Source organism: Gymnogyps californianus, chromosome 11 (assembly GCF_018139145.2).
Source record: "Gymnogyps californianus isolate 813 chromosome 11, ASM1813914v2, whole genome shotgun sequence".
Lineage (NCBI taxonomy): Eukaryota > Metazoa > Chordata > Aves > Accipitriformes > Cathartidae > Gymnogyps > Gymnogyps californianus.
Window position 1 is genome coordinate 20,938,127 of NC_059481.1, and position 25,359 is coordinate 20,963,485.

Sequence of the window (25,359 nt, forward strand, 5' to 3'; positions counted from 1 at the left end):
GGAAGGTGGCAGCGAGTGAAGCCGGTGACATCATGGCTATGCCGGCCAACGAGAGAGGAGAGGAAAGGCAGAAGGGAGCCAATCAGGGTGTGGAGGAGGGCTTCTCCCCCTGCCGCCGCCATGGCCGTCCCGTCCTCACCGCCCCGGCCCCTCCTGCCCGGCTCTGCTGCCGGCCCGGCGCTCGGCCGGGGAAGGGGACGCCGCACCAAGGGGAGAAAAAGGAAACGTTCGTTTATTGAACGCCGAAATGCGCAAGGACAGGGTACGGGGGGGGGTGGGGGGTGGGGGGGGGTGGTGTGTGCCCGCGGCGGGGCCGGCCTGAGCCCCCCTGCGGGGAGGAGACGGGAGAGGGCTCCCGGGGAGAAGCTGGCGGACCTCGGGCACAGCCCGGGCCTAAGATCCGTTGGGAACCGTGTCTTCTTCCATTTCTTCTTCAGCGTCCTCCGAAGGGCCTGAAAGGACACGTCGGAGTTTTAGGGCGGTTACCGCAAACGTCAGTTTTCTTTCCCACAGGGACGACAATGATTTTCCCCCCTCTGAAGAGGGGCAGTAATAACGCAAACTCTTAAAACATTACAGAAAGAAAAATCTACGTAGCACTAATATACAGAAAACAGGCGATATCGCCAGTCTGCAGTTAAGATTCGTCCATGCAGACACCTCTCAGAGGCACGCTCCTGCACCCCCACCTGAGGCACTAACGCTCGGAGCAATAGAGTCCAGTGACTTAAAAAAAATGAGATGAATTACAAAGTGTAACTGGGATGAACTGTTTGGAGTTAGCTAATACAGCGAAGCACTGAGGGCCAACGTTTGGCACCTCGCTCTGGAGGGAGTCCAGGTAACAGCCCTGAACCGCACTCCAGAGGCCAGGCAGACAATACGCCAGTTACAGTCTTATGGATGCGGTCCACAGTCATTCTGATGATAAAGTCACACTCATTTTAAACAGTTTTTTCAACCCCCTAACTGTTCGGCCCTTCCAACGTAACTCCCTACTGTGATCACATAAAGCATCAGGAAGCAATGAAGAGAGGTTGATTCAGTTTGGGAAACAAAAGCAATGAAAGTATAGAGTGACCTGATTTTCGTTCTCTGCCAGGAATCTGTCCCGCCTGTAGTAAGCCTTTCAGTCGCTCCACTTCAGCCAAAGTTGTGGCATTTGCTATAGCAGTCTAAAAAACAGACAAAAGAGCACGATGAATCTTCGCATACAGTATGTCAGTCTGTTTAGAATAAACATAAGAACAAGATTTTTTCCAGTTAAGTGAAGCTAAGCTTCTACAGAAAGTTCTACAAAATTCCAGTTCTAGAGAATTCTACAAACGACAAAGCACAACCTTACTTCGCCCCCTTACAGACAAGCTGCCCTATCCTGGGAGAACTCTAACCTCAGACCAACGTTACATTTAAGTTCTGAAAAACCTGGTACGTCATAACAGAAGAAAAATTACAGAAAAAGCACCTAAAACAAAGTTAGGACACACCGTTCTGTTCATCTGAACAGAGTCAGAGGTTGCCAGGAGGAAGGAAACATTTGTTCAGTTCGGATCCACGACCGTTTTTCTCCTCCACTTTTGCCTACGCGTGCTGTCCTGACGTATTTACCTTAATTGCCTCAACGTCCCCGGGGAGGGCCCAGCTTTCTTTTTGTCAGTTGGCAGACCAGCACCTGGATTGAAGCTTCAAAGGAAAAATAAAGACCATTACACCCTTTGAAGAGGACGTGCTTCTCTAACTTCCAAACCAGGTTTGGAAGCATTTCATTCAATCAAGTGTAGTATCTTATCTTTGTTAACAAACTGATACAGTGAAGAATTGCCTCCTTCAGAAACACCAGCAACTTGTCCTCGCTGTCCCATTTCCCCCCACCTTTTCATCTGCTCACAAAGAGAGGCAGACCTTAACTTTATAAATTAAGTAGTTGACAAAAGCTGTTTGGTTTGGATGTTGTTGAACACTCAGGTGGTCTGTCGCCGTTACAAAAGCAGGGTGGATAAATACAGAGTAACCAAAATTGGGTTTCCTGTTCTTATATGTCTAATATGATATTACAGCAGCCTATATTAAAGCCTACGCTAGACTGGATGTAATCTTAACCTTTTTCTTTTGAGTGCTATCTGCTGCTGCTTTAAGAAAAAAAAAGAAAAATCTGTAGTCTGTGAAAATGGATGTAATCAGCTGGAAAGAATTTCCTGAAGTGCTGACGCAGCATCAGAGTGCTGCAACCTCCTTTCCAGCTACAGAAAGATCTTCTTCATATCTGTTTATTGAGCTACTTAGTTCAATCCCCTACTCGTTCTAAAACTATCACAGACCTGGACCCCTTTCCACTCAAAAACTAGAGCTAGAGTCCATCTATTACAGTTTTAAATGCTAAATACGTTCGAGATATTTTTTTATTTAACTATGAATTTGGAAATGCTGTTGCTATACATGATCCGAATTCTGATTTCCAAACAGGATGATGAAAGATTAAACAAAACATATGACGTACCACTTAAGAATTAAACTAAATAAACATGTATTTGTAACAGCTTAACAGAAGATTTTCATCTGCATTTATCCTCTTAACTGCAGATTCTACAGTTTATATTCCCTGGCAAAACAAAAAATTTGAGTTACCAATCACCTAGGGGAAAAATAAATAAATAAACACACAACGGTTACCTCTCTGCAGCTAAATAACAAAAAGAAAAAATCAAATTAAGGTTTCCTGCTTGTTGACTTAAATCAATCCACCCTGACCACATCTCTCTTTCAAAAATATTTCTGAGATGTATTCACCACCATCCAAAAATCGGGATGCTTGGACAAGGCACTTCTGGCTACCAAAGCTTTTAAGGCATCCTGCCAGTAGCTGGTATTTCAGTTTACTGCCTAATACCGCACACAAAGAAAGTGGTGTTTCTGAAGGAGAACGCCAGCGTAAATTTGTTTTTTTTATCTTACGTTTTTGTTCTCCTGGCAATATCCTTTGCAAGCTGTGCACCCCGTTTGCCCTTGAACATTTTCTCTGCCTCCTGTCGCTCCTACAGCGATACCACACACACAAAGTTAATTGAAGAACATCGCATTTTGCAAAGCTTCTGTCTTTGCAAAGAAAGACGCTTTGGCTCATCTTCATCAGTGAACATCGGTACGTGGAGACCAGATGCAAGAACAAGCACATAAACATTGCCCAACCACTCAGACTCAAGACGTATCAACCTAGTGCTCTTAAAAAGTACGAACTCTTTCCCACACTCATCTTCACCGAAAGCAGAAGGCTCTATTGCGATTGCTCATTTCTCTAGAGGTCTGTCTTTCTACCGACACCAGAGGGCCAGAAAAGAATCAGACTAAACAAAGGTAGTAAAACTTAATTAAACATAATTAAACAGACTACATCCTTAACAGAATGAAACCATGAAAGAAAACAAAGAGCGTGTTTTAGAGCCACTTACGATATATAGTTTCAATAAAATTTACAACTATGGCAAAAAGCTTACTGTTACTGCTGAATTCTCAAGAACGTAACAAGAAAAAAAAAAAAAAGGTATTCATCTTGTGCTGAATCGAAAGAAAGTAGACTTACTTTGAGTTTCACTTTTTGAAAATCCAGCACTCTGACCTGGGGAACTTTGTGGATTACATACAATCTGTAATGCTTCTTATTTGTTACAGGATTCCTTAAAATGCTACAAAGTAAATAAAGGTTATAAAGAGGTTCTTAATACAAAATATTTTAAAATACACTTATATTGAAATACATTAATATACTTAAAATGCATTCATGTACCTTCTGCTATAACAGACAACAAATAACACCATTAAATAAGCCTAGTGACAGTGTTCTTTGATATTATGAAAACTATAGTAAAAACTTGCACTTTATTTTCTCAATTAAGTAGATTTTGTTGAAGAAGAACATAAAGAACAACCTCAAAATATTAAAAAAAAAACCCACAAATAACTCAACCATCACTTTTCCTACCTGAACACTGATCAACCAAAAACTCACAGGACAAATTGCTTTTCTTTTTTTGTCCCTCACACCGAACGTAACATTACTGAAAAGTCATTGTTTACATGTCTTTTAAAGTATTTTGTAACAACAGTTCAAACCTTTAGTTTTCAGGTTTTTAAAGGTTAAGGTTACTTCAATGCTTGCGTATTGGTTTATAGAGATGTTACATCTCATTGGTCCAACAGTCTGTCAGTAATATAAAGCCTCACCCCTTAAATACCAGGTATTTCTGAAGCGTAGTTAGTGGAGGCGTTGTTTATCGATTCAATTTTTAGGCATGAAGAATCTGTCACAGCTCATAAAAAGGAGAGCATTCCAGATCAAAGCAGAGAGCCAGGCCAGCAGCGGAGTTCAAACAGCAGAGAAAGAGCAGCTTTTCTTTTCAAGATTACATACCTCAAGTAAGTCAACGATTTAATAGTTGATAACGGATCCAGTTCACCCTACGTAATGGGACACAGTAAGAAACCGTAAGTCCATTTAGTGAAAAATCAAACATTTGAAAACAAAGTTCCTGAACTCATATCTATTTTAGAGACCAATTAGAATTACTAATTGGTACTAATTAGAATTACTGTAATTAGTTTAACAGGAAACCCACTAAGACTTTGTGACTGCTGTTCCACTGCATGCTGCAAATTATGTTCATTAAAATATGTACACCGTTAACTACTACCAAAACCATATGACATTACTCTAAAGAAAAAGAACCAACTATTACCAAAAGCATATGACACTACTCTCAGGAAAAAGGTTAATTAGAAAGATAACAAACACAAAATTTAAGCTTGTTTAGATTTTACCCTGCATCGATAGCTTACCAATTCAGCAATGTTGTTGTTGGTAAGAACGAGCTCCGTCAGGCTGGGCAGAGCCTGTTCAAGGCTTTCACCAATCCGACTGAAGAAGAACAAAACCCAGAGGTTTAACTTGGGCCAGAAATTAGCAATGGTGAAAAGACACACAGAAATACGATAGCATAGAGGATCTCCCTGTAAAACCACCCAGTCTGACACTGGCAGAAGCTTGGGTTAGCATCCACTACAATACTTTTTCTAATAAAGCCGGCAATAAATACCAGCCATCGCTGTAAAGAGTATTAGATGCAATATGAGATTTACATTCATTCACTTGCAGGTATCCCTGTTTTCTTGTCTTTATGGGGATGATTACTGAAATCCAAAGTTCCAGCCAAATTCCAAACTCTGCATCTCATTGTCCTGTCTGAAAAACGAAGACTGACTTTTGGGTTCAAAGAGGCAGGAAACTCAAAGAGGGCCTATACCGTACTCAGGGCCGATTTTTTTTCCATAAAACAAACACTTCTACACCTACCCAGCACTGAAAGACGCACGCACACTTCTCTCCCAAGAGCATTTTCCTCTGCCCCAGGGTCCCATCTGGCCAAAATACAACAGCTTACCAAATCCTATTGTTATTCATCAGAAGAGTTTTCAGCCTTCTCAACAGAGGGAATCCATCCAGTTTACGGATCTCATTGTCAGAGAAATCAATTGCATCAAATTGGTCCAGAGTGGCACCCAAGTTCTCAATAACAGGGATTTTATAGCCTGGGGAGACAGTGCAAGGCAGGAATTAGATGGTGCCCACAAGAGACTAGAACAAAGCAAGAGACAGAGTGCGTAGGGATCATATCTGGATGGACTGAGGATGCAGACAGTCTCAGTCAAAACACCTCCGGAACAACTCTCCTCCACATCACTCACAGATCAAACTCTGCCCCTCAAAGCCATCAGCCCCCGCAGCCTTTTCAAAGCATCCCTCTTTCTCATCCCCCTCAGCAAACACCCCAAGTCCCTCCTTATATGTGTCCCTTCAGCCCAAACCCACCTTTCTGGCACATCCCTCGTGTGTCCCACCCCCACCACCGCAGCCTCCTCCGACATTTCCCCCAAATCCCCCTTCCATTCCACCCCCTCACCCTCCCCGCCGTTCCCCTGCCACTGGAGCCTCTTTAAACCCCCTCCCCAAGCCTCCCGGCCATTACAGGCCCCTCCAGCAACCTCCTCTCCCGGCTACCCCCGTCCTGCTGCAGCCCCCCCTCCCGTTGCAGGCCCCAAGCCGCAGCCCCCAGGCCGCAGGCCCCTTCCCGGCACAGGTCCCCCCGCCAGAGCGCCGCCGAGCCCGCGCACCGCGCAGGTCGAGCTCGCGGTCGCGGACGGCGTTGGTGTACTGCGCCGCCTGCTCGATCAGCTCCGCCGTCAGCTTCACCATCCCGCCGGGCCCCGCCGCACCGCGCCGCCCGCTCCGCTCCGCACCGCCGCCAGGCCACGCCGCGCCAGGCCAATCCACCGAGCGCCGAGCCGGTTCAGGCCGACCAGCCGAGCGCCGAGGCAACGAGAGGCAGGCACCGCCCCGCGGCCCGCCTTCTCCTGACCGCCTCCGCCCCGAGCTGGCGGGAACCGGGCGGCGGCGGCGGGTTCCCCCCGCCCCAGGCCGGGCAGCCTCTGCTCCCCCGCCTTCCCCGGGCTCCGGCGGCAGCCTAGTGACGGGCAGGCCCAGGCCGTGCCCCCTCAGGGGGTCCTGAGGCCGCTGCGCCCTGACGGGGAGCAGGAGGAGTCCTGCAGCCCCCCCCAGCCAGGCCGTTCTCCTCCGTCCTTGGTCCCCTCCTCAGCCTCACCCCCTTAAAGGTCTGCTCACGGTAATTTTCCGTGCAGTTGAAACCTCACGGCTGCAGGGAGGGCCGGGGCCGGGGCCGGGGCCGGGGCCGGGGCAGCAGCTCTCCCCTAGCAATGGCACCGGCAGCGCTGCGGCAGCTCGTCAGCAGAGGGACCCGGTGTCCTGCAAACGCCTCTCCCCTTAGCAAAAGCGGCCCCAAGCGTCCTGGGGTGCCTCCCCGACACCCCAGTCCCCAGAGGGAACTGGTCTGACTGCAGCAGTGCCGGTGAGGAGGGCGGCGATCCCTCCTGGGAGGCTGCTGGCAGCGAAACCTCTCCTTGCTGAGGTGAGGTACCTCCACGCTCCCCTTCCCCAGGGAGGTGCGCTGCCCTTGGCCACCCCAGGCCTCCCCACAGCCCACAGCAGGGCAAGGGCAGCACGCAGGGCCGGCACCCAGCCCTGTGCCTGAGCACATCGACCAACAAACTGAGTAGGGGCTTGGCTTTGCTATCAATAGTACCCTAAAGCAGCACGAAGATGTCGCCAGAGGTTCCCTCTCAGCTTCTGGTGCTTCCAAGCGCTGACTAAGTCCGCAGAAATCCAGGCAGAGCAGGCTGGGAACCTGCTTCACGCAGATGACTGGCAGCAAGCAAGCTGCTTTCCTTTGGACAGAGTTGGCTCCTGTGCGCTTAGCCGGTGGGACTGTGCTTGTTCGAACACATGCTGCTCCCTTCCGGCTACGCAGCCAGGACAGCTTCCCACAACAATTACAGCTCTTGGTGCTTTCTCTCTTCCATCCAAGCAGCAGCTCAGCCGTTGCTCCTGGACGCAGAGTTGCTCATAAACACCTTCCCCCTGCAGCATTTGAGACAGTTGCTCTGGCACTTCCACGTGCGTTCCTGGCCTCAAGAGAAGCCGTGATGGGCTGGGAACGCGCCACAGGCTGCGGCATGACGTTCACCCTTTGCCTGCGAGATAAAATGCGCTTTCAAGTGTCACTACACCCCCTCTTACCTGCTTTAGGAATTTGGACAACGGCAAGGAAGAGCTGGGGGTAGCGCTGGGGGAGCTGAGATGGCTCAGCCCGCCGTGTCTGACCAGGCAGCTCCACTTCAACGTAAAGCAGGTCACTAGGTCCGAGGCTGGCGCGCTGCCCGGCGTCAGTGCTGGGCTGCTGTGGCCGAGGTGCTTGGCCCCGCTGGCAGGGCTTGGCTGGCAGCAGTAGGGCTTTTGCAGGCAGGTGAACCACAGCGCGGATGACGTGGACTGAAGGTGGCATGCGAAGGGACGCGGTTGACCACCCCTAGGTCCCAAATCCTGCTGAATGTCACCAAGCCACTGCTTCTGCGGCCCTGGAGAAGTACTTCCCCAGCCCTCAAGGCCCCCCGAGCGAGATGAGGCAGAATGATTTCTGGATCCACTGCTATCGAGGGAAGGATTTTTTTGTGAGCCGTGACATTTCCATGAACCCAGAGGATGTGATAATAGGTTAAATGCTGCAGCCACGTTTGGCACCGCACAGTGATGGCTCATACTTTTCTTTTGGGAGCATCTAGCAGCATCACCCTGAGAGTGATGCCTGGCTCATTCCCCAGGACTACAGCGTCAGAGCTGGCTCTGTTCTGGCTGGCGATCCCTGCGGAGGTGTCAGCTGGGGTCAGGCAGCTCCTGTGCTCCGTACTGAAAAAACACCCTCACCAAAGCTGTATATGAAAGCACGCAGTCAGGTTTTTGTAACATCTGCATTTGTTTAAACGCAGTTAGGAGAGAGCAAGAAAAAGAGAGCGAGCTGTCATAAGCAAAAATGAAGATTTAGCAGCACTGTTGTACGTGACTCAGGAATCATGAGGTGGTAAAGAAGACGACAGAGTCTTTAGTCATTTCAGACAGTTGTTAAAAGGAGACCCTCTTCAGCCGCCTGGAAAGCAGGTCCTGCCTCTGACAAGGCCAAATAAAGGCGGACCTTTCTCCCTTAGCACAATACAGCTGTATGCCTCAGCTCTACAGCTGTAATAGAATTATAATTGAGAGCAGACAGATTCTTGGTCTCAGATGCTGTACACGAGCTCTTAAAAGCCCTTTCTTTGTAATGGAAAGTCAAAGCAATGATTTTTAAGATGTGTGTTCCCCACCTGCCAACTACGAAATGGCAGATGGCCGTGGATGCAACCTCACAGCCAAACAGCAAACGAGGAGTCAGGCTGCACTAAGAAGATTTTCCAGAAAACAGCTATTATAGATTTGGCTTTGGTGCCAAGAGACAATAAAGAAATGGGCTTTAATAAATTGCCTAAATATGCATTTATCTTGAAGACACAGCCACTTTGATCCTCTGAGCATACCAGTGTCAGAGAGACTTTAATAGCTCCGAGCAAGCATTGCAATAGCTTGGATAAATAATCTGAATTTTATTACTTTCCAAGAATGATTTCTGAGGGAGTTAGTGCCCTGGGAGACGCTGGAAGCTGATGTTGTTGCATGAACTCGATGTGTAAAATTTGTTTCTCTTTCCCTGGCAGGCTGGAGGGCAGCAGAAAGCGGGATAAAGCTGGGACTGCTGGGGATTGGTCATCTTAAATTGCATTCACCCAGTGTGTATTTTAAGTTATGCCAAGGATGTAAGGGTAAACATCTTTCTTTATTTTTAGCATTTCAGTACATCTAAATATACCAGTGAGCAGTATTTAGAGGCAGGCCGCTGTGAGCCAGAGAACTGAAAGGCAGAGCTGACGCAGTACTCCTGATTCACAGCTCCCGGTTTTTGACTGTGTGACACAGCAACAGAGATGAAAGTTTGTTATTTTACAACCGAAGGGGCAGAAGCCAGAAGCATTTCACCCCAGTTCTGACCTCTGGTTTGGCCCAAGGCCGAAAGGGGGATCCTGGAGCAACAGAACGAATCACTGTATGTGATAAATCATCTGATTAATTCACGTTTATCATCAGATAAATGTGAAGACCTGTAAGACGCAGGAGCCCACAGCAGCACAGCTTTGAGAAAGCATCTTCCCTTGTGGGAGGGCTCCATTCTTTTCTTTTTTCCACACGTAAAAAGCTCAGTTCCAGATATCCAGGCACGACCCTGGGCACCTGGCCCATGGTTAAACATTGCAAAACCAACACGACAAACAAAAGGCTCCGACAGCTCTCTCCGCTCCCTGACGCACCGGTGGCTCCTCTCCTTCCCCAGCCAGCCGAAGGGAGAAGGTGGCCCTGCGGTTCCCAGCTGCGATGGGGCACTGGGGGCCGCAGGATGCTCCTTGTATGGGTGGGAAAGGTGAGCAAGCCCTCCTGCCACCTCATCCGGGATCCCCCACAACCGGGGAATATGCCCAGCTGTGCCCAAGCGCAGCCCCAAACCCCAGCCAGACGGGCCCTGGGTGCACCGGAGATGCCAGCCCAGCCTGGCACGGGGCAGGTATTCAGGATATGAGTTTCCTCTGAATGTAAAAGACCTTTATAAAGTGAGATTTTTGCAGATGCAGCTCGTCTGTTCCTGAGCCGTTTCTCCCGCGGGTGCTCTGGGCTGATCAGGACAGCTGCTTTGTCCAGCAAAATAAAGACACATGGAGCATTGCTGCCTTGCCCTGCCTCTGGTCGGGATGGCGGCTGCATGAATTTGTAAAAAGCACAGATTCATTTGTCAAGGGAGATCAATGGTTTATTAACTTAAAGGTCAGTTCACCAAAGCTCCATCTTTCCTTGGGTTTGGTCCAGGCAGGTGAGGACCGGTGACGGTGTGGCTCTCCCCTCTTCACCTGGCTGAGGTAAGCTCTAGCAGGCAAGCCCAGGCAGGGCGCGTGTCGTTGCAACCGAAACCAAGCAGGGATTATCCCAGCTCCGTGAGGAACTGGTGACAATTCGTACTGTGAATTTCATTGGCAAAAGGTTTAACACGTTAAAACTATTAACAATGAAAATCAGAACATGCAGCGTAGGAAAGAGTGTTTACATACGTCTGGTGCAAAGAGCGGCTCTGCAAGGTCAGAGAGGAGAAAAGGAGAAAGACATAAGACACAAAAAGATTCCCCACTCCCATATAAAAAATAGTCCACAGAGAAAAAACAAGGATTGTATAAGTTATTTTTTAAAAATCTGTAAAACAACATAGCCAAGGATATTTTAAACACAATTATATAAACACCACATGACTTACTATTAAGAGAGAGCATGAAAAGGTTTGTTTCGGGAAAGGGTTTTGTAGAATTAAGAGTTTCCTGGCTGGATCCCTGGAATGTCTCTTTTGGAAACAGATGCCCAGGAAAAATCACTGCCATGAACAGAAGGATTTTGTGAGCGGGGTATACCCAGCGAAACAGGGGAAGGATCGTAACGCAGAATGCCAAAAGAGATTAATTGGGACACCATCTCGTTTACAGGAAGGATCTAGCTCGTTCCAGAACTGAATTAATCAGCAACTTACTAGCAGTTCCAGGAGGGAAATACGTTTCATGGTAAGGCTCTGACCCCACAGGCTGGTCCATGCGGACGAACCCCCCGAGTCCCTAAGACTCCCTGGAGACACACGGGTTTTGCCTGCCTGCAGTTACCTGCAGGGCAAAGCCCTGCCGGACTCGCTGGGCTGACACGCCTGCACAGCCACGTGGATCAGCTCTCGCTTTGGTCCTCAAATCTCCAGTTATTGCCATGGCCAGAGAGAAACAGCTACCGACCGAATCCGAACAGGAGTGCCAGAGCGGGCTTTAAGGGCACCGCTCCGGGAACCACCTAATTCATCGTTTTATGTATGTACAGAGCACGGCGCCGGCCGTTTGCAATGCAGGTTTATATCAGCCATCACCTAGCAGAAAAGGGTACCAAAAATTGAGCCAGAAACGGCTCTTTCTTCGCAGATGTGTGAAGTCCTGCATCCTTTGCAGCGAGGGCTCCCGCCAGCCGCTCGGAGCGGGCAGATCAGTAGGATTTCTGCGAAGAACCAAGCGTGTGTACATGGATCATGCATTGGTCCCTGCTCACGAGGAGTGTTTGAGAGTATTAATATCACCACTTGTCTGCTGCCTTTCAGGACTTGATCATTCAGGGTACGATCCAATCTCTGCTTAACATATTGCTATAGAAACGCGCTGACAGTGATATTAAAGCTATCAAACTTACGAGCGAATGCTTGACAGCACCATGTAAACTCTCCCAAAGCTGAAAAAATAAACTTTTGTCCTAAACATTTGGCAAAACTGGGCTGGCAGTTGGTGGAAGTCCTGGATGGATGCAGCTGCTGAACTTTACCCGGCCATAAGACACGTCTGACAGCAGAACTGCACAAACAGCTTCTTTTCACAGAGCTTGTTTGATTTCACCATCTCACAGAAAGTCTTGTCAGCTGGGAGGCCGAGGCGAGGAACAAGAGAAAATGAGAGCAGATTAACATTTTAAATAAACAAACATTGCACGTAACAGGCGGTGCAATTCGTTCCAGTGTTGGAGGAGAGAGAATTGAAAAGGAGTCGCTTTTTAAGGGCATCTTTCACATGGTTTTAATGAAGGAATAAAGCAGCTTTGCAGCGAGTGGGAGAATTAGCCCCAAGACTAAACTATAACGAAATACAAACGCTTGGGTGCGTTTGAGCAACAGGCAGATATCCAGCAGCTCTGCCAGGTAAGCCGCCTGCTCACCGCAGCCGGAGCCCAGCTCACTGCAGCCGTGCCCCAGCAAGCCCAGGAGCTGCAGTGCTTTCGGCTTTCTGCTCTGAAGGGAATCCCCAAAAACCCTCATTTTTGCTACCAGGGAAGCATTGCGGTGCCAGCGGTTCTGCCACAACTACTTACCATTGGTACAGGTTTCATTTGTTACACAGGAGCCGCTGAGGAGGCTGAAACCTTCTTTACACTTGAGGCAGTTTCCACCGGAGCCCTCGCAGGCTGAGCAGTGGTCATCGCACCTGGGGACAGAGACCCTGCCGTGGTCTGAACTGGCACCGACACCCCGACCTCGGCCATCCAAAATGGGCTGTCAGCCAGAAAACGTGTCTGCCGGCACAGCGACATCCAGACCGAACCGGAGGATGTGGAAAACGGCGAATCTGAAGCTTGAAAAGTTATCAAAGCCCTGGGAAAAATGGGCTCGGTGGTGCCAGCTTGATGCTCAGTGACAGCTAGTGACATCCCAAAAGCGCTCGCCTGCTGGGAAGGCTCAGTGGGACACGCAGCTCTCCTCCCAGCAATCCCAGTTAGAAAAAGGGCTGCGAGGGGAACCTGTGCTGCTCCCATCCGTTTGCTCAGGGAAAAGAGCCCAGCAGCTGTGCCTCCCGCCTGGGGACAGTGGCTTGTGGAGACCGTACCCGAAATCCCTGGGAAGGGATGCTGGTCCGTTGTTCCTCCCTGCTGGAGAGCCAGCGCGGGCGAGTGAAACCCTGGGCAGGCACGGACTGTGTTGTGTGTTCCCAAGTCACCTTTAATCCTTCCCTTTCATGTTCGCTTTAATGAGGTTGAATCCACTCCCACTCCCCACTTAAAGTGCAGAGTGCCAGAGAGTGGGAGCAAATTGCTGCCTCCCGGCTTCTCCCGGTCTCCCGCACGCAGCCCCCGTGCTGGGCCAAGGAGCGAGCGAACGCTCCTCCAACATGGCCGTGGGGTGAACGGAGCAGGTTTGACTGAAAGCTAGAATATTTACCTAAACATTACCGTTCCTCCCACACCTCCTCCAAGGAGCCTGGGGCTGGGGCTGAGCCCCTTCCACCGTAGCCCTAAGACATCTTGGCTGGCTGGCTCCGGCGGGGGAGCGTGCAGCTTCGCTGCTCTTAAATCTATAGGGTAGGGGCGTGTGAGGTCCAGCCCCACGGCTGCCCTGGCTCCCTCATCCCTGTTTTAATTCCCCTAGTAAACAGCTCCAGCTGTGAGCTGTTTTCAGCATTATTATTTTTTTTTTTATCATCGCTGCCAGCGCTCCCCGTCGGTCCCGGCTTTGCTCCGGTCACGAGCGGGGAGGTAACGTACCTCTTGCAGACTTTATTGGGCAGCCCGTGGCTGTCGGCGGGGTAGAAGCCCTCGCGGCAGGCGGGGACGCAACGCCAGTGGGGTGCAGGGGCCTCGGGGGCACAGGGTGCGCAGTCCCCCTCGCCCGGCCCTGTGGGGACAGGGGAGAAGGCAGAGAGCACGTGGGTGATTTTGGAGACAGTGCCAGCGTGGCCGCAGCCCCGCACGAGACAGGGGACACCAGGTCGGCTCTGCCCCGCTCATGCCTGAGAGTGAACAAGCTGCTTGTTGTGCCACCAGGGTCCTGTGCGGCTGCTTGGCTCCCACCCCAAAAAACCCAGCACCCATCCCCCAAAAAACCCAGCTCCCATCCCAAAAAACCCAACTCCCATCCCAAAAAACCCAGCCAGGACCCAGCATCCTGCCCCTCTGCAGAGCCAAGAGCCAGCCACAGGGGCTCATTGGGGGACAGCACATCAAAATCCCCTCCGGGGCATCAGCCACCGCTCCCAAGCGCGCACCAGTTTAGCTTTCCCACCCTATGCAGAGTAAAACGTGGAAAAAGAGATGCTAAATTGGGCTGCAGAGGAGCTGGAGGAGGGAAGGGCTTGGGAGAGGAGCTGGGAAAGCAGAGGGCCCCGCTCTGACGCTGGCGTGTTGGCGGCTGGACAGCAAACCTCAGTGATGGAGGTGGTATTACTAGAGGCCTTCCACGCATCACGCTTGAGAAATGGTTATGCAGGAAAAGGAGACGAGAAAAGGCTTGAAAAATAATTGTGGTGAAGTACATTTACACTGACTGGAATACGAATTAGAAGGCAAGTAATTTTCTTAAGGGATTAAGAGCTCGTTCCCTTCCACGCTTGCCAACAAGATCAATAAATATTTTGGATTTAGTCTTAGGAAATTGCCCATGTATGATAGATGAGATTCACGCCACTGAACATGAATTGTCTAGAGATCATATTATCATCAGATCTATGATGATTTCGAGGGCAGATGTAAACATTAACAATGGAAAATAATTGGACTTTCAAGAAGTGAAAAAGGCAGGATTTAAAGGGAACGCGGAGCGACTTCGGGGAGCCGGGGGAAGCCGGCAGCGGCCCAGCCCAGCCCTGCGGGCGGCCGGGATAACGCGCCTCGGCTGCTTGACATTTTTATACGCTGCAAAGCCATCTTCCATCACTCCAAGAGGGTTTTACGGCCTCCCCCGCAACCTTATTAAACTAAAGCACCTGGCTTCAGAGGGATCAGGAAATAAAGAATGGCTCTAATAAAAATGTAAAAACTCCCTAAAAACCTTTCTAATATGAATATATTCCCAGCACCTCGTGGGATGTGCTGGAGAGCTGGGATTGCTTCCCCTCCGGCTCGCTCTGCCTTGGCTCGGGGTGGGTACGGTAGGCATTGGCTCTTGATGCACGAGGGTTTTGGGGTTTTGCGTGGGGATGCTGTGGGGCGAAGGACGTACCTGTGCCGGCGGGGCAGGTCTCGCACCGCCGGGGCTCCCGGCTGAGGTACATGGCAGGCTGGCATTCCGGCACACAGCTCTCTCCTGCCAGGCTGCCAGGAAAGCAGAGAGGACATTTGCACCCAAAGCTACAGGCTCTGGGAACTCAACATAGCCCGTCCCCGTCTTCGCATCCCCCAGTGCCCTACAGCAGCCTCAGCCCACAGTGCAGGAGGCATCGGAAAGCCAGCTAGTGCTTCAGGAGAAATTAAAGTCCTGCCTGGACCAAAGGGATGGCCGCAGGGTCCTTAATTAAGCATCCAGGAGGAAATAAAATTATTTTTTCCCGTGGGCAGCCAGCCAGGCTCTCCCAAAGACCTTTTGCACCATAAGGCTCCCCGGAATAAAAGGAAATTGGTTCAGTGCTGCAGCTGGGCCGGTGCTGCTTCACTGTGGCGGGGATGATTTGAAGTCCCGGCTTAAAAGTATATTGGACAATAAAAAGCAAGCGCCATGCGGATTATGTCTGACAAGTGCTCCACTTTTACTTTTCCGAGGGAGTAGATAATGTTTTGGCAGCGGCAATTTCTTTGTCTGAGAGAGCCCCGCTGCTACTCCGTGGCTCTGGCTCACTTACAGCCCCTGAACGATGCAAACTGCTATGGGATCGTAATTCCACGTGCACTTGGGGATGGAAAACAGCTTCTCTCCAGTGCCGATGCTGCTCGCCGGCACGGCTGGGCTCTGCATCCCACAGGAGCCGCAGGGCCAGCAGCCAGGGCGCCTGGTGCTCCTCACGGGGTTGGGGCTGCCCTGCCTGCACCTGCATTGCTGCAAAACCACTATCCTACACTAGCCCCACTCAACAGGTACATCGGATAAAATTTTCCTGCGTGGATGAAGCTGAGGGAAGGGTTTCTGCACTTGCAGGGAGCATTTTCAGCCTGCCTGGAGCAGCTCAGCCTGGTACCGGCTCTGCCAAGTGAGCAAAACCAAGCGCCCCATTTGGCTGGGATGGCTTTGATGGAGCCGCCTGAGACTTGGGAGGAAACACGCGCTTTGCAACGTGCGGTGTAAATGTTTTCATTGCTTTTTTTCCCCCCATTTTAGATGCTGCGACGCTGGGAGCTGGTCGCAGGTCACCGAATTTGGACGGCACTTCTGAGCCCGCAGCACAGCACTTACCCACCACCCTGGCAAGAGCTGGAGAAAAGGAAATTAAATTTAAATCATGCTTTTCAGATAAGAAAGGGACATGAATCACTACCTTTCAATTCCCAGACCTCCAGCACTCCGTGCCACAGCTGTAGTACCACAGAAGCAGGATCTCAGGTCTTTAACTAATTTGTTTTCTAATTTCCAATTGGTTTTCCCAAATTTAAACCACAGGTACTAATGCTGCAGGTATAACCCCCTCCCATGCTGGTGTTTTACCTGAATCCATCTTTGCATGCAGTACATTTGTCTGCTTCGCCGATACATTTTTTACAGCTTTGATGACATTTCAGACAGCGTTTCTGACCTTTCAAAAAACAAAGCAAGGCAGGGAGAATAAAATCTGGACAGTGATTTGCAAGCGGCAGTCAGAGCCGCAAAGCCCCGCTGCACCCCAGCACCAGCTCCCCGGGGCAGAGAGGCACGTCTCCCACCCCGATGGGTCCCTGCTATTGCAGATGACCTTATCTGCCATTGCTTGCTAAGAAGAAATATGCTTTGCAAGCAGCTAGGATCATTAATTACAGTCTTCTAATTAAGAGCTGAGTTGAGCGCCTCTGCTTTGCACCACCCTCTGAACACCCAGAGGTTTTCTTCCTCCCTTCACTGTGCGAAGCAGGTCGAGGGGGGAAATTCAAAGCCAATACTGAAAAATCAAGGCTTTTTCTCCACCCATAGCACTTAAAATAGAAGCAATCCCTGCATATCCTCATGCTACAGCTTGCAAGTGGTAAACATCCTTACGTTCCTCGGCGTAAAACCCGGGCGGACACAGCACCACGCAGGTGCTCATCTCTTGGTGATGGTAGAGGCTCCGCTTGCACGCCGTGCACTGGGTGGGTCCCCTCCCGACGCAGCGCTCGCAGCCCTTGTAGCACCGGCGGCACCTCCGGGCACCTTTGTCGCCGAAAAACCCCGCGGGGCAGGAGCTCACGCACATCCTGGGGAAGGAACCGAAAGCGCTCGGGCTTTGGTGCCAACAGCCGGCCACCTCCCGGCAGTCAGGCACCTACTGCCGTCCCCTCGCCTGCAGCGTTCGGGGTGTCCCCCAGCCTTGGCGGCGATTTGGGCTTGGTTAATTCTTATTCTTAAGATTTAGGGTGTCTTGCAAGTCGTGGCTCTGTAATAAAGAGCTGGGGACTCTCTTGGCCAGCAACCCCAACTATAGGTAAACTTTCCCCGTGCCAGCCAAAGAGACTGAGGAGTGGAAACCCCAATTTTAGAAGTGATTTGGCACCTCAGCTAGCTGTCCCTCTGGCACGGGTGACCCCAGCCTCCGAAGCGAATGCTTCTTCCCCAGCATGATTACATGGCCAAGGTCCTCCAGGGATCTCCAGCTCCGTGTCCCCCACCCCATCATACCCTAGTCCAGGGCAGGGATCCCCATGCCTCTGCCTCCCTCCATTTTATCTCTCATACGCTTCTTTCTCTGTGCAAACATCTATCAATCACCCACGCTGGGGTGTGAGCCCTGGGGAAAGGCACTGCCACCACCCGGGGACCCCACAGGGACACCCCACCACCCCTCACCTGCCGGTTTTCACGCTGCCCAGGCTGTAGTGGATGCAGTTCAAGCACTGGTCGGCGTTGGGGCCATCGCAGCCCTGATCACCGCACTCGGGGTGGCATGGACCTGGGGAGGGAGAGACCGGCTCAGCGGGGGGAGAGGCTGAGCATCCCCCAGACCCCACTGCCAGGATGCTCTGAGCACATCCTCCCTGGGCCGACGGACGCAGGGAAGGGGCTGGGGACCCTCTGACTGTCTTATCCTATATCTATTATCTTATAGATCTTACACATCTTATCCTATCTATCCTATGGAGCTGCATGCCTCCGGGTGCTCGCCTCTCTTCCAGCTCATCCTCCCCGGCATGAATCCCACCCGGCCATCCTCCGGCTGAACACCCTGGTGCAGGAGCAGCTTTGAAAGAGGGGCCGGACCCGCTCCTCGGGGACCGGCAGGGATGCCCACCCCTGCCCACGCTGGGGCGGAAGGTGGGCAGAGGAGCTTTTTTTACTCCTCAGACGGCTGCACCACCAATTTGTGGCGGGAGCGCTGGGACGGGGCATTTTGCTACCTTCTAATTTCGCCGTCCTGCTGCCCCGCGCCGGCCACAGGCACCGCTCCTCCCAGCCCGCCTCGGCCCCGGGTAGGATCAGGCCTCGTGGCTCCCCCAGTTTATCCAGGTTTGCATTTTCCTGGGTACTTTGGGGGGGATAACGTGGCGGCTTGGCCGGCGCTTACCTGCGTACTCCTCCTCCTCCTCTGCCACTTCCACCTGGCTCTGCAGGAAGGCGGCTCTCGATGGCTCCATCTCCGATGCTGGCACCTCCAGCGCCTTCCCGCGGGACTGGGGGCCTCCCAGTGTGGTGTAGGGGTGCTCGGCCGTCCCGTAGAAAAGCAGGCTCCACTCCTTCAGCTTCCCTGTGGGGCAGGTGCAATGTCACCCATCCCACTCCCTGTCCCGCTCCTCCCCGGGGGACCCGGCTTTGGGGGAAGCGGGAGGAGAATGGATCGGACCGTCATGGCTTTACCACTGGAACAGCAATGCAGAAGCAAATAACGAATACCCAGAAACGTTCATGAGCCCCTGAGCTCCCAGCCCACATGAATGCAGCCACTTAAGACACCTACAAGGGATTTTTTATCCTATAACTCGTTTGATGAACCACAGCATCACCATAGCCTTCATGCCCAATGTGAGGAGAGAACCATTAACTTTAAAAGCTCCATAATGGAGGATTATTTCTGTCTGATAAAAGCCGCCCAGCACAGGCCGGATTATTTCTTGCTGCTGTTTTTCCAGCCACCCCCCTATCCGACATGTCAGAGGTCTGAGCTCGGTGTCCCCTGAAACAGCGCGGGGGCCACCAGAGCCTGCGCTGCACCCGGGGGCGGGGGACCCCCCATGGCCTTGCACCCACGCCGGGGTCCTCCCCAACCCAGGCTGCTTTGGGGAGGGGGGGTCCAAAAAATGCTGCTGCTTCTTTCCAGCACTGTTTTTCTTTCAATTCCCCATCAACACAAGTCACTTCACGCCTGCGGCATGCTTGGCTTTAACTACTAATCCCTGCGTTTCCAGGAAGGGCTTAAAATTTCCAACACCCAAATCCCTTGGCTCTCCGAAAGGGCTGAGAGGACCTACCTGCTGCAAGAGAGCAGCACTGGCATCGAGCCTGCGAAGGGGCAAGCTCGGGCGGCATCAGCCGGGGAAGAGCTCAGCCATGCGCCTCCACCGAAAGAATTAAATTTGCTTTAAATCTAAAATGTCCCGTGCGAGGAAAGCCCGGGCTGCATGGGGCTGATGCTGGGGATGCAGCAGTGCCAGCGACAGGACACCCATAGTATTTAATTGGTATTAAATTAACCAATTTAATTGGTTTAATTTAATGGTCTTAAATTAACATTTAATACCTGTTTCTGCCGCGGGCTGGGAGCATCGTCCCTCTTTTCCTCCCGCTTTGCCCTCTTTGCTTCAAACCCAGTGCAGACCCTTTGAGGGGGGGTGACTTAACGTGCTCGTTTTCATTTCATTTTGCAAAGCCAGGTAAAGCCGAGCCCTGATGCCCGTGAGGGGCTCAGAAACACCCGCCGCAAACTGTAAATACAGAGGGAAAAGCAGCTCCGTGGGCGCTTCGCCGCTGCTCTCCGAGTTCAAAAGATTTTGGGTGAAGGCAGCAAACAGAAACACTTTCTGCGCAATGAACCCCCACGTGCGCCTCCCGCCAGAAAGTTGCGTGGGAGAGGTTTTTAATATACTCCTGGCTTCCTATCAATGAGCGTGTGGATTTTAACACCCCCGCAACGCACGCCAGCCCCAGGCAGGGTGCTTCATGTCCCGCTGCCACCAGCCGGCAAGGCGGCTGCCCCTTCCCGGTGGGGCCGGATCCCGCCAGCCCGGCTCCTTTGCCGGGAAGGGGTCAGGCAGCAGGAGGCCAAGCCGGGGACGGGGGGGGGGACAACACACAGCGGGGTTGGGGACACGCAGGGGGCCAAGCTGAGCCCAGCCACCCCCCGCCAGCGCGGTGGCAGCCCGAGGAGGATGTCCGTCCGTCCGCAGCCCGAGGGGCATCGTCCCCTTGTGCCGTTGCACAACCAGCCCACGCGCCAGATGTCCCAGCAGTGAAGCAAAACAAACAAACAACAATTACAGCTCTCGGGTTTCCTCGTTTTGACTCATTACGGTTTAATTTTGGAAACCTGGCTCTCGGTTGCAATGAGTTTGCTGGTGGGAGAAAACCCGCTCCCGGCTCAGCCAGACCGGCAGCCTCCTGCGCTCAGGGCTGAAGTTTTATTCCTATTTTTGAAAAATTTGGGCAATACAGTTTTGTTAAAGACCATAAAACTCGCAGCAAAGGTTACAGCCAAGCGAAGCAGCCTGCAAAGAGCTTTGGGGGCGAGGGGGACCGGCGGGTGCTGGGGGACATGGGTGCTGGAGGACCCTTACCTTGCACGGCGGGGTTGCGCACTTGGGATGGCGTGTCGTGGATCTCCAGGGTCCACTCCCCCGCCGACCGCTCCCCCAGCAGTGGACGGTCATGAACTCCCAGCCCTTGAACCCCTCATTGGAGTGGTCGAACACCCTGCAACGGTAATGCTGTGCATCTAGAAGCGTGACTTTGAATGTCTTATTTAATCGGAAAAGGTAGATAGGTAATTAAGGATTTTAGGGATCCTTGCATGCACCCACCCTTGCACAGAGCCCTCCTGCAGCTGAGACCCGAGCACACCCCCCGCCTTCCCAAAAAACCCGAGCAAACTTGCAGCAACCCCCTAAACAAGGATGCTGCCCAGCCCGGACGCGTGCTGGCTCCTGCCGCTCTTACCTCCTGGCGAGGAGCTGCGACCTGGTCCCCGCCGGAGAGACGAGGCTGATCTGGAGGTCGCCCCGGCGCGGGTGCGAGATGCTGAGCCGCACCACGACGTGCTCCAAGTAGAGCACGTGCTGGTCGCGGTGCTCAGCGCAGGCGCTGCTGAGGGTGCTGGCGCGCAGCGTGTGGTCCGCACGGATGTACCTGCCGGGGATGGGCAGAGCATCATGTTGGGGAGGGCAGTGCTCCCTGGTTCCCAGCAGCATGGACACCCAGTTAGATTTGAACCCGCTCTCCTACTGCTTCACGGCAAAAATTATCTCATCCTCCATTGCAACACAGTGTCCTAGCACGGGAATTTGCTGAATTGCTTGATGGTAACGAGATGGGTTTGAAGTGCCTCTAAGATCTATGCCTTATGGGCTGCAAGGGCGCTGCTTTATTATAATTATCAGCACAACATTCCTCTTTGGGTTGTAATTAGCGTCTGTATCAGATAAATAGTTTCATGAACACACTTGGCTCCAAATTCATTCCTGCTTTGCATACGCGAGCCTTTCCGAAGGAACTGCTTTTCTGATCAACAACTCAACTTGCTCTACAGCCAGGCAGCAGTAAACCAGGAGGGTCCATTTGGTCAGACCCCTGATCCCACCCTTTAACCTAGCAGGGACAGACCTACCAAGGATGAGATGTGAACCTAAGCTGGTTTGAACCTGAAGCCAAATTCAAAGCGACCCCAGGCACTGGAAATTTGGGAACCCTTGCAACAAAGCACCAGTTTTTGGTGTCTTCCATCAAGACGAGGTGCTTGGTGGAAGAGGGAGGAGAGCCCAACATATCACCGCTCATGTAGGACCCGGCGGGCAAGTTGGTTTTGGTCTCTCACCGTCAGCCCTCAAAAATTCCCTGCTGATCACCCACCTGGGAAGCAAAAGCACGGAAAGGGCAAAAATAAATCACCCTCTGTCAAAGCTGGTCCTGGAGAGCCCCCATGGGACCTGCTCCGAGCTGAGCCATAGGCACAGATCCCGGGTGGGCGCTTCTGGGTCAATAAACAGACCTTGGGGCAATGGTGCGGGTCGCTCTGACCGTAAAATCCATGAACATCACCTCGCCTGCACATGGGCTTGTCCCGGCCACCCCAGCTCCTAATTTCCCTTTCCAAATGCTGGGACAGTGGCTGAGCCTTTGCATCACAAGAGCCGGCTCCACCAAAGCTCCTTCCAAGCGGCCGTGTGCCCCGGGAGAGCCCCCCCACCCCCCGACACTCACTTGGGCACCCTGTCCAGGCTTCCCACACAGACGTGCTGGGGAGGGACTGCCTTCCACTTCTTGGCTTCCACCACAATAGCGTCTGCATCCACCAGACCGAAGCCATATAGATGGCTAACTGGAAAGAGAGAAGACTCAGAAACCCACTGCCTTCCAAGCAGGGGCCAGCAGCTCCTCCTTGGAGCTTGCTAGAGCATCCTCTGCCCATCGGGGAAGGTGTGGAGTTGATCCTGTTGGATATGAGGTGCTCCGACACATGGAGCTCATCATCCTGCCCGAGTTACACCCCAAATCTGCGTTGGCACCATGGAAAACCCATTGCCGGGAGCAGCCCACGGAAATGAGCAGTCAATGCTGCAGCTCAGGAGAGCCTCCACCAAGCAAGGCTTCCAAACCTCCACCAAGCAAGGCTTCCAAGCTTCCACCAAGCAAAGCTTCCAAGCCTCCACCAAGCAAAGCTTCCAAGCATCTCACCCCACGAATTACTGCCTTTTCCTCTCTCCGCTCAACAGCCCAATGGTAGGAGCACTCAAGCCAGCTGAGAGCGGACATCCAGGGTGAACACTCCCACGAGTGAAGCTCTGGAGACCTTTATTTTCCCTTTCATGGCCATTTTCACCACACCGCCTCCGCCCCTGCGGCCCCTCACCTTTATGCCCCGCGCCGTTGGTCTTCCAGTCGGCCGCTCGCAGGTGGACCGGCCGCGAGGTTTTGACCAGCAGATGCTGGACGTCTCTCCAGGTGAGCAGGGGGCTGCAACAACACGTGGTTCATGGGATGGCTCTGCTGCTCCCAGTCTTCCCAGCAGCAGCAGGGACCGCCATTGGGTTAAAAAAACCCAAAAACCCTCTTTCCTGCTCCAAAAGAGCACAAATCAATGATTTAAATGCTGACGCCCTGCCTGGAGGTTGGCCATCACTTTGGGTGCCCCAGAAGAGCGGGGTGTCCCAGGGAAGGATGCCACATGCCCACGGGCATGGCAGGATTTATTCCTGGCCAAGGGTATTTAGCTCTCAGGCTCCGGGTACAACTGGAGCAAATCAGGAAGGTTTTCCCCATTTTCTTGTAGAAGATTGGAAATGAAGCACATTCTGAGGCAGGGTATCGCGCTCGGCATCTTGCTGATACACGATGCTGAGCGAACCTTCCCTTTATAGGAATAACAGCAAAAATTGCTGGAAAAAACCCTAGGTTGTTCATTTAACAGAAAAATGAAACCCCAAGTGTTTCCAAACCCCCCCTAGGCTGGGTTTGCGTGAGGTTTGTGTGTTCAGGGTGCTGGACACTGAGCGCTGTGTGCTTTTGAGCCCCCCGCAAGACCCCAGCCCAGGGATATTGCTGAAGAATTTTCCATGTTTTTCTTACAGTCGGTTCTTCAGCATCTCGAGTTGGGATTTATATCGCTCTCAAGCAACATTTAAGAAAAGAAATTCAATTTATTCCTTCTCGTGATAATGGAGTGCCTGAGCACCAAGCTCTGGTACTTAATGTTGCGTTTTATGCCTCAGCTAAACAATTCAAAAATTACATCTAAAGCTCTTAATATATTTGTAATGAAAACAGCATCTCTGGGAACATGCTCACCCGACCTGGGCACTGGGATTAAACCAGAGGAGAGGGACTGGAGCCGACACGCTGCGATTGCCGTCCCCGGATGCGAGCGCAGTGCTGCCCTGCGGCTTATTCCTAGCCTTATTTTTATTTCCACCCCATAAAAATAATAAAAATAGTGAGAAGCTCATGAGAAGATGCTCTATGGAGCAACACGAGGATGCCCAAGGCGTGAACCTGGCCCCCCATGGGGGCTGCTCCCGGACTGGGGGACCACGATGGGACCGGGATGGGACCACGATGGGGACAAGAGGCAAAGAGCAGCTCGCTTGAACCGGGGAGCATGTCGCCGCTGGTCACGCCATGTGGGTTTTTGACATTATGCAAAAGTAGTCCTTTCCCCCCAGAAATGAAACACTTGCTGAAAACCATCACTTCTACAGACATTTTCCATTTTCCGTGATGTTTTCTGACATTTTTTTTCCAGGAAGTATTTATAAAACTCCTGTTGGAGCCAGCTGTCAGCGGTTTCAGTGCACCAAATGAAAAGCCTGACTTATCTCACCAACCCCAACTTTTCAACAGATGGCAACAAGTGAAGAATTAGCTCAATAAAACACCTGCAGGAAGATTAGATGCAAAACAACAACACTGTATCAAACCTTGCCAAAAAGGAGCAATTTAGAAAACCTTTGCCCCATTTCGAGTGGCTCCAGAGGAAAAAAAAAAAACCACCTTTTCTCTTTCTGGTTTTGCTCGCCAGGTACTAAATGTGGAAACATTTCCCCCGCAAGCCGGCGGCAAGGTTACACTTACTTTGCCTCCAAAGCCAAGGCGATGATGCCTGCGACCATGGGGGCGGACACGGAGGTGCCGGTGTGGCCGTCCGTGCAGCGGTGCCGGAGGTCCGTGGTGACCTGCGGAGAGAGGAGCTGCAGCCCCTGCACTGCCGGAGATGCTCCCGGCGCGGGTGCTACCCCATCGAGCACCCCAGGTTTGCTTAGGATGCTGCCAGCGGGGAGCAGAGCCTGCAGGTACCCAACCCCTGCCATGGCTCCCACGCTATCGGGGTGCTCTGAGCCCCAAAAAATGGGCTGCAGATACTTTTGGCGCATGAGAAAACATCCCTGCTTACATTTTCCTTTGCTCAAAGGTGCAAAAACTATTTGAAAGGGGGGAAAAAAAGGCAATTTTGCTGTGGGTCAGCTGGAGGAAAAGCTGTGGCTGGAGTGGTGTGAGCAGGGCAGGGCTGGCATCGGTACGCACCCACGGGTGCATGTTGAGCTGTGCCATATTAAACCCTTTCCTTAAAAGTTCCAGTTCCTGGTGTCAGGCAAGAATTTTCAGGGGGAAAAAAAGCAAAAAAAAAAAAGCCATTTCTAGCTTTTTTGTTTCAGGGCAGAGCACGATGCTTGGGTACCAAAAGCTTGGAGAGAGGAGGTGGGCAAAGAGATGCTTCGTTGGTTACATTTTTAAAAGGCTCCTGGGTTTTGAG

The 25,359-nt window shown here is 51.9% G+C and overlaps 2 protein-coding genes across 2 annotated transcripts in view; both read right to left on the bottom strand.

Annotated features, from left to right (window-relative positions):
- Positions 1 to 214: 214 nt before the first annotated feature.
- SNRPA1 (small nuclear ribonucleoprotein polypeptide A') lies at positions 215 to 6,281 on the bottom strand. The gene is given in 10 exon segments (XM_050903647.1): positions 215 to 452; positions 1,082 to 1,175; positions 1,609 to 1,634; positions 1,637 to 1,683; positions 2,953 to 3,032; positions 3,578 to 3,680; positions 4,406 to 4,452; positions 4,831 to 4,909; positions 5,433 to 5,580; positions 6,163 to 6,281. Coding segments are annotated over 10 exon segments (765 nt in total). The 5' UTR covers positions 6,245 to 6,281; the 3' UTR covers positions 215 to 393.
- Positions 6,282 to 10,261: 3,980 nt separating this feature from the next.
- Positions 10,262 to 25,359, bottom strand: part of PCSK6 (proprotein convertase subtilisin/kexin type 6) — a 37,323-nt gene continuing 22,225 nt past the window's right edge. Inside the window, 14 exon segments of the mRNA XM_050903374.1 lie at positions 10,262 to 11,966; positions 12,413 to 12,525; positions 13,580 to 13,709; positions 15,033 to 15,124; positions 16,446 to 16,533; positions 16,971 to 17,167; positions 17,757 to 17,859; positions 18,472 to 18,651; positions 20,675 to 20,746; positions 20,749 to 20,810; positions 21,054 to 21,242; positions 22,314 to 22,431; positions 22,963 to 23,066; positions 24,681 to 24,781. Of these exon segments, the coding sequence (XP_050759331.1) occupies positions 11,869 to 11,966; positions 12,413 to 12,525; positions 13,580 to 13,709; positions 15,033 to 15,124; positions 16,446 to 16,533; positions 16,971 to 17,167; positions 17,757 to 17,859; positions 18,472 to 18,651; positions 20,675 to 20,746; positions 20,749 to 20,810; positions 21,054 to 21,242; positions 22,314 to 22,431; positions 22,963 to 23,066; positions 24,681 to 24,781 (1,647 nt within the window). The 3' untranslated portion in view covers positions 10,262 to 11,868.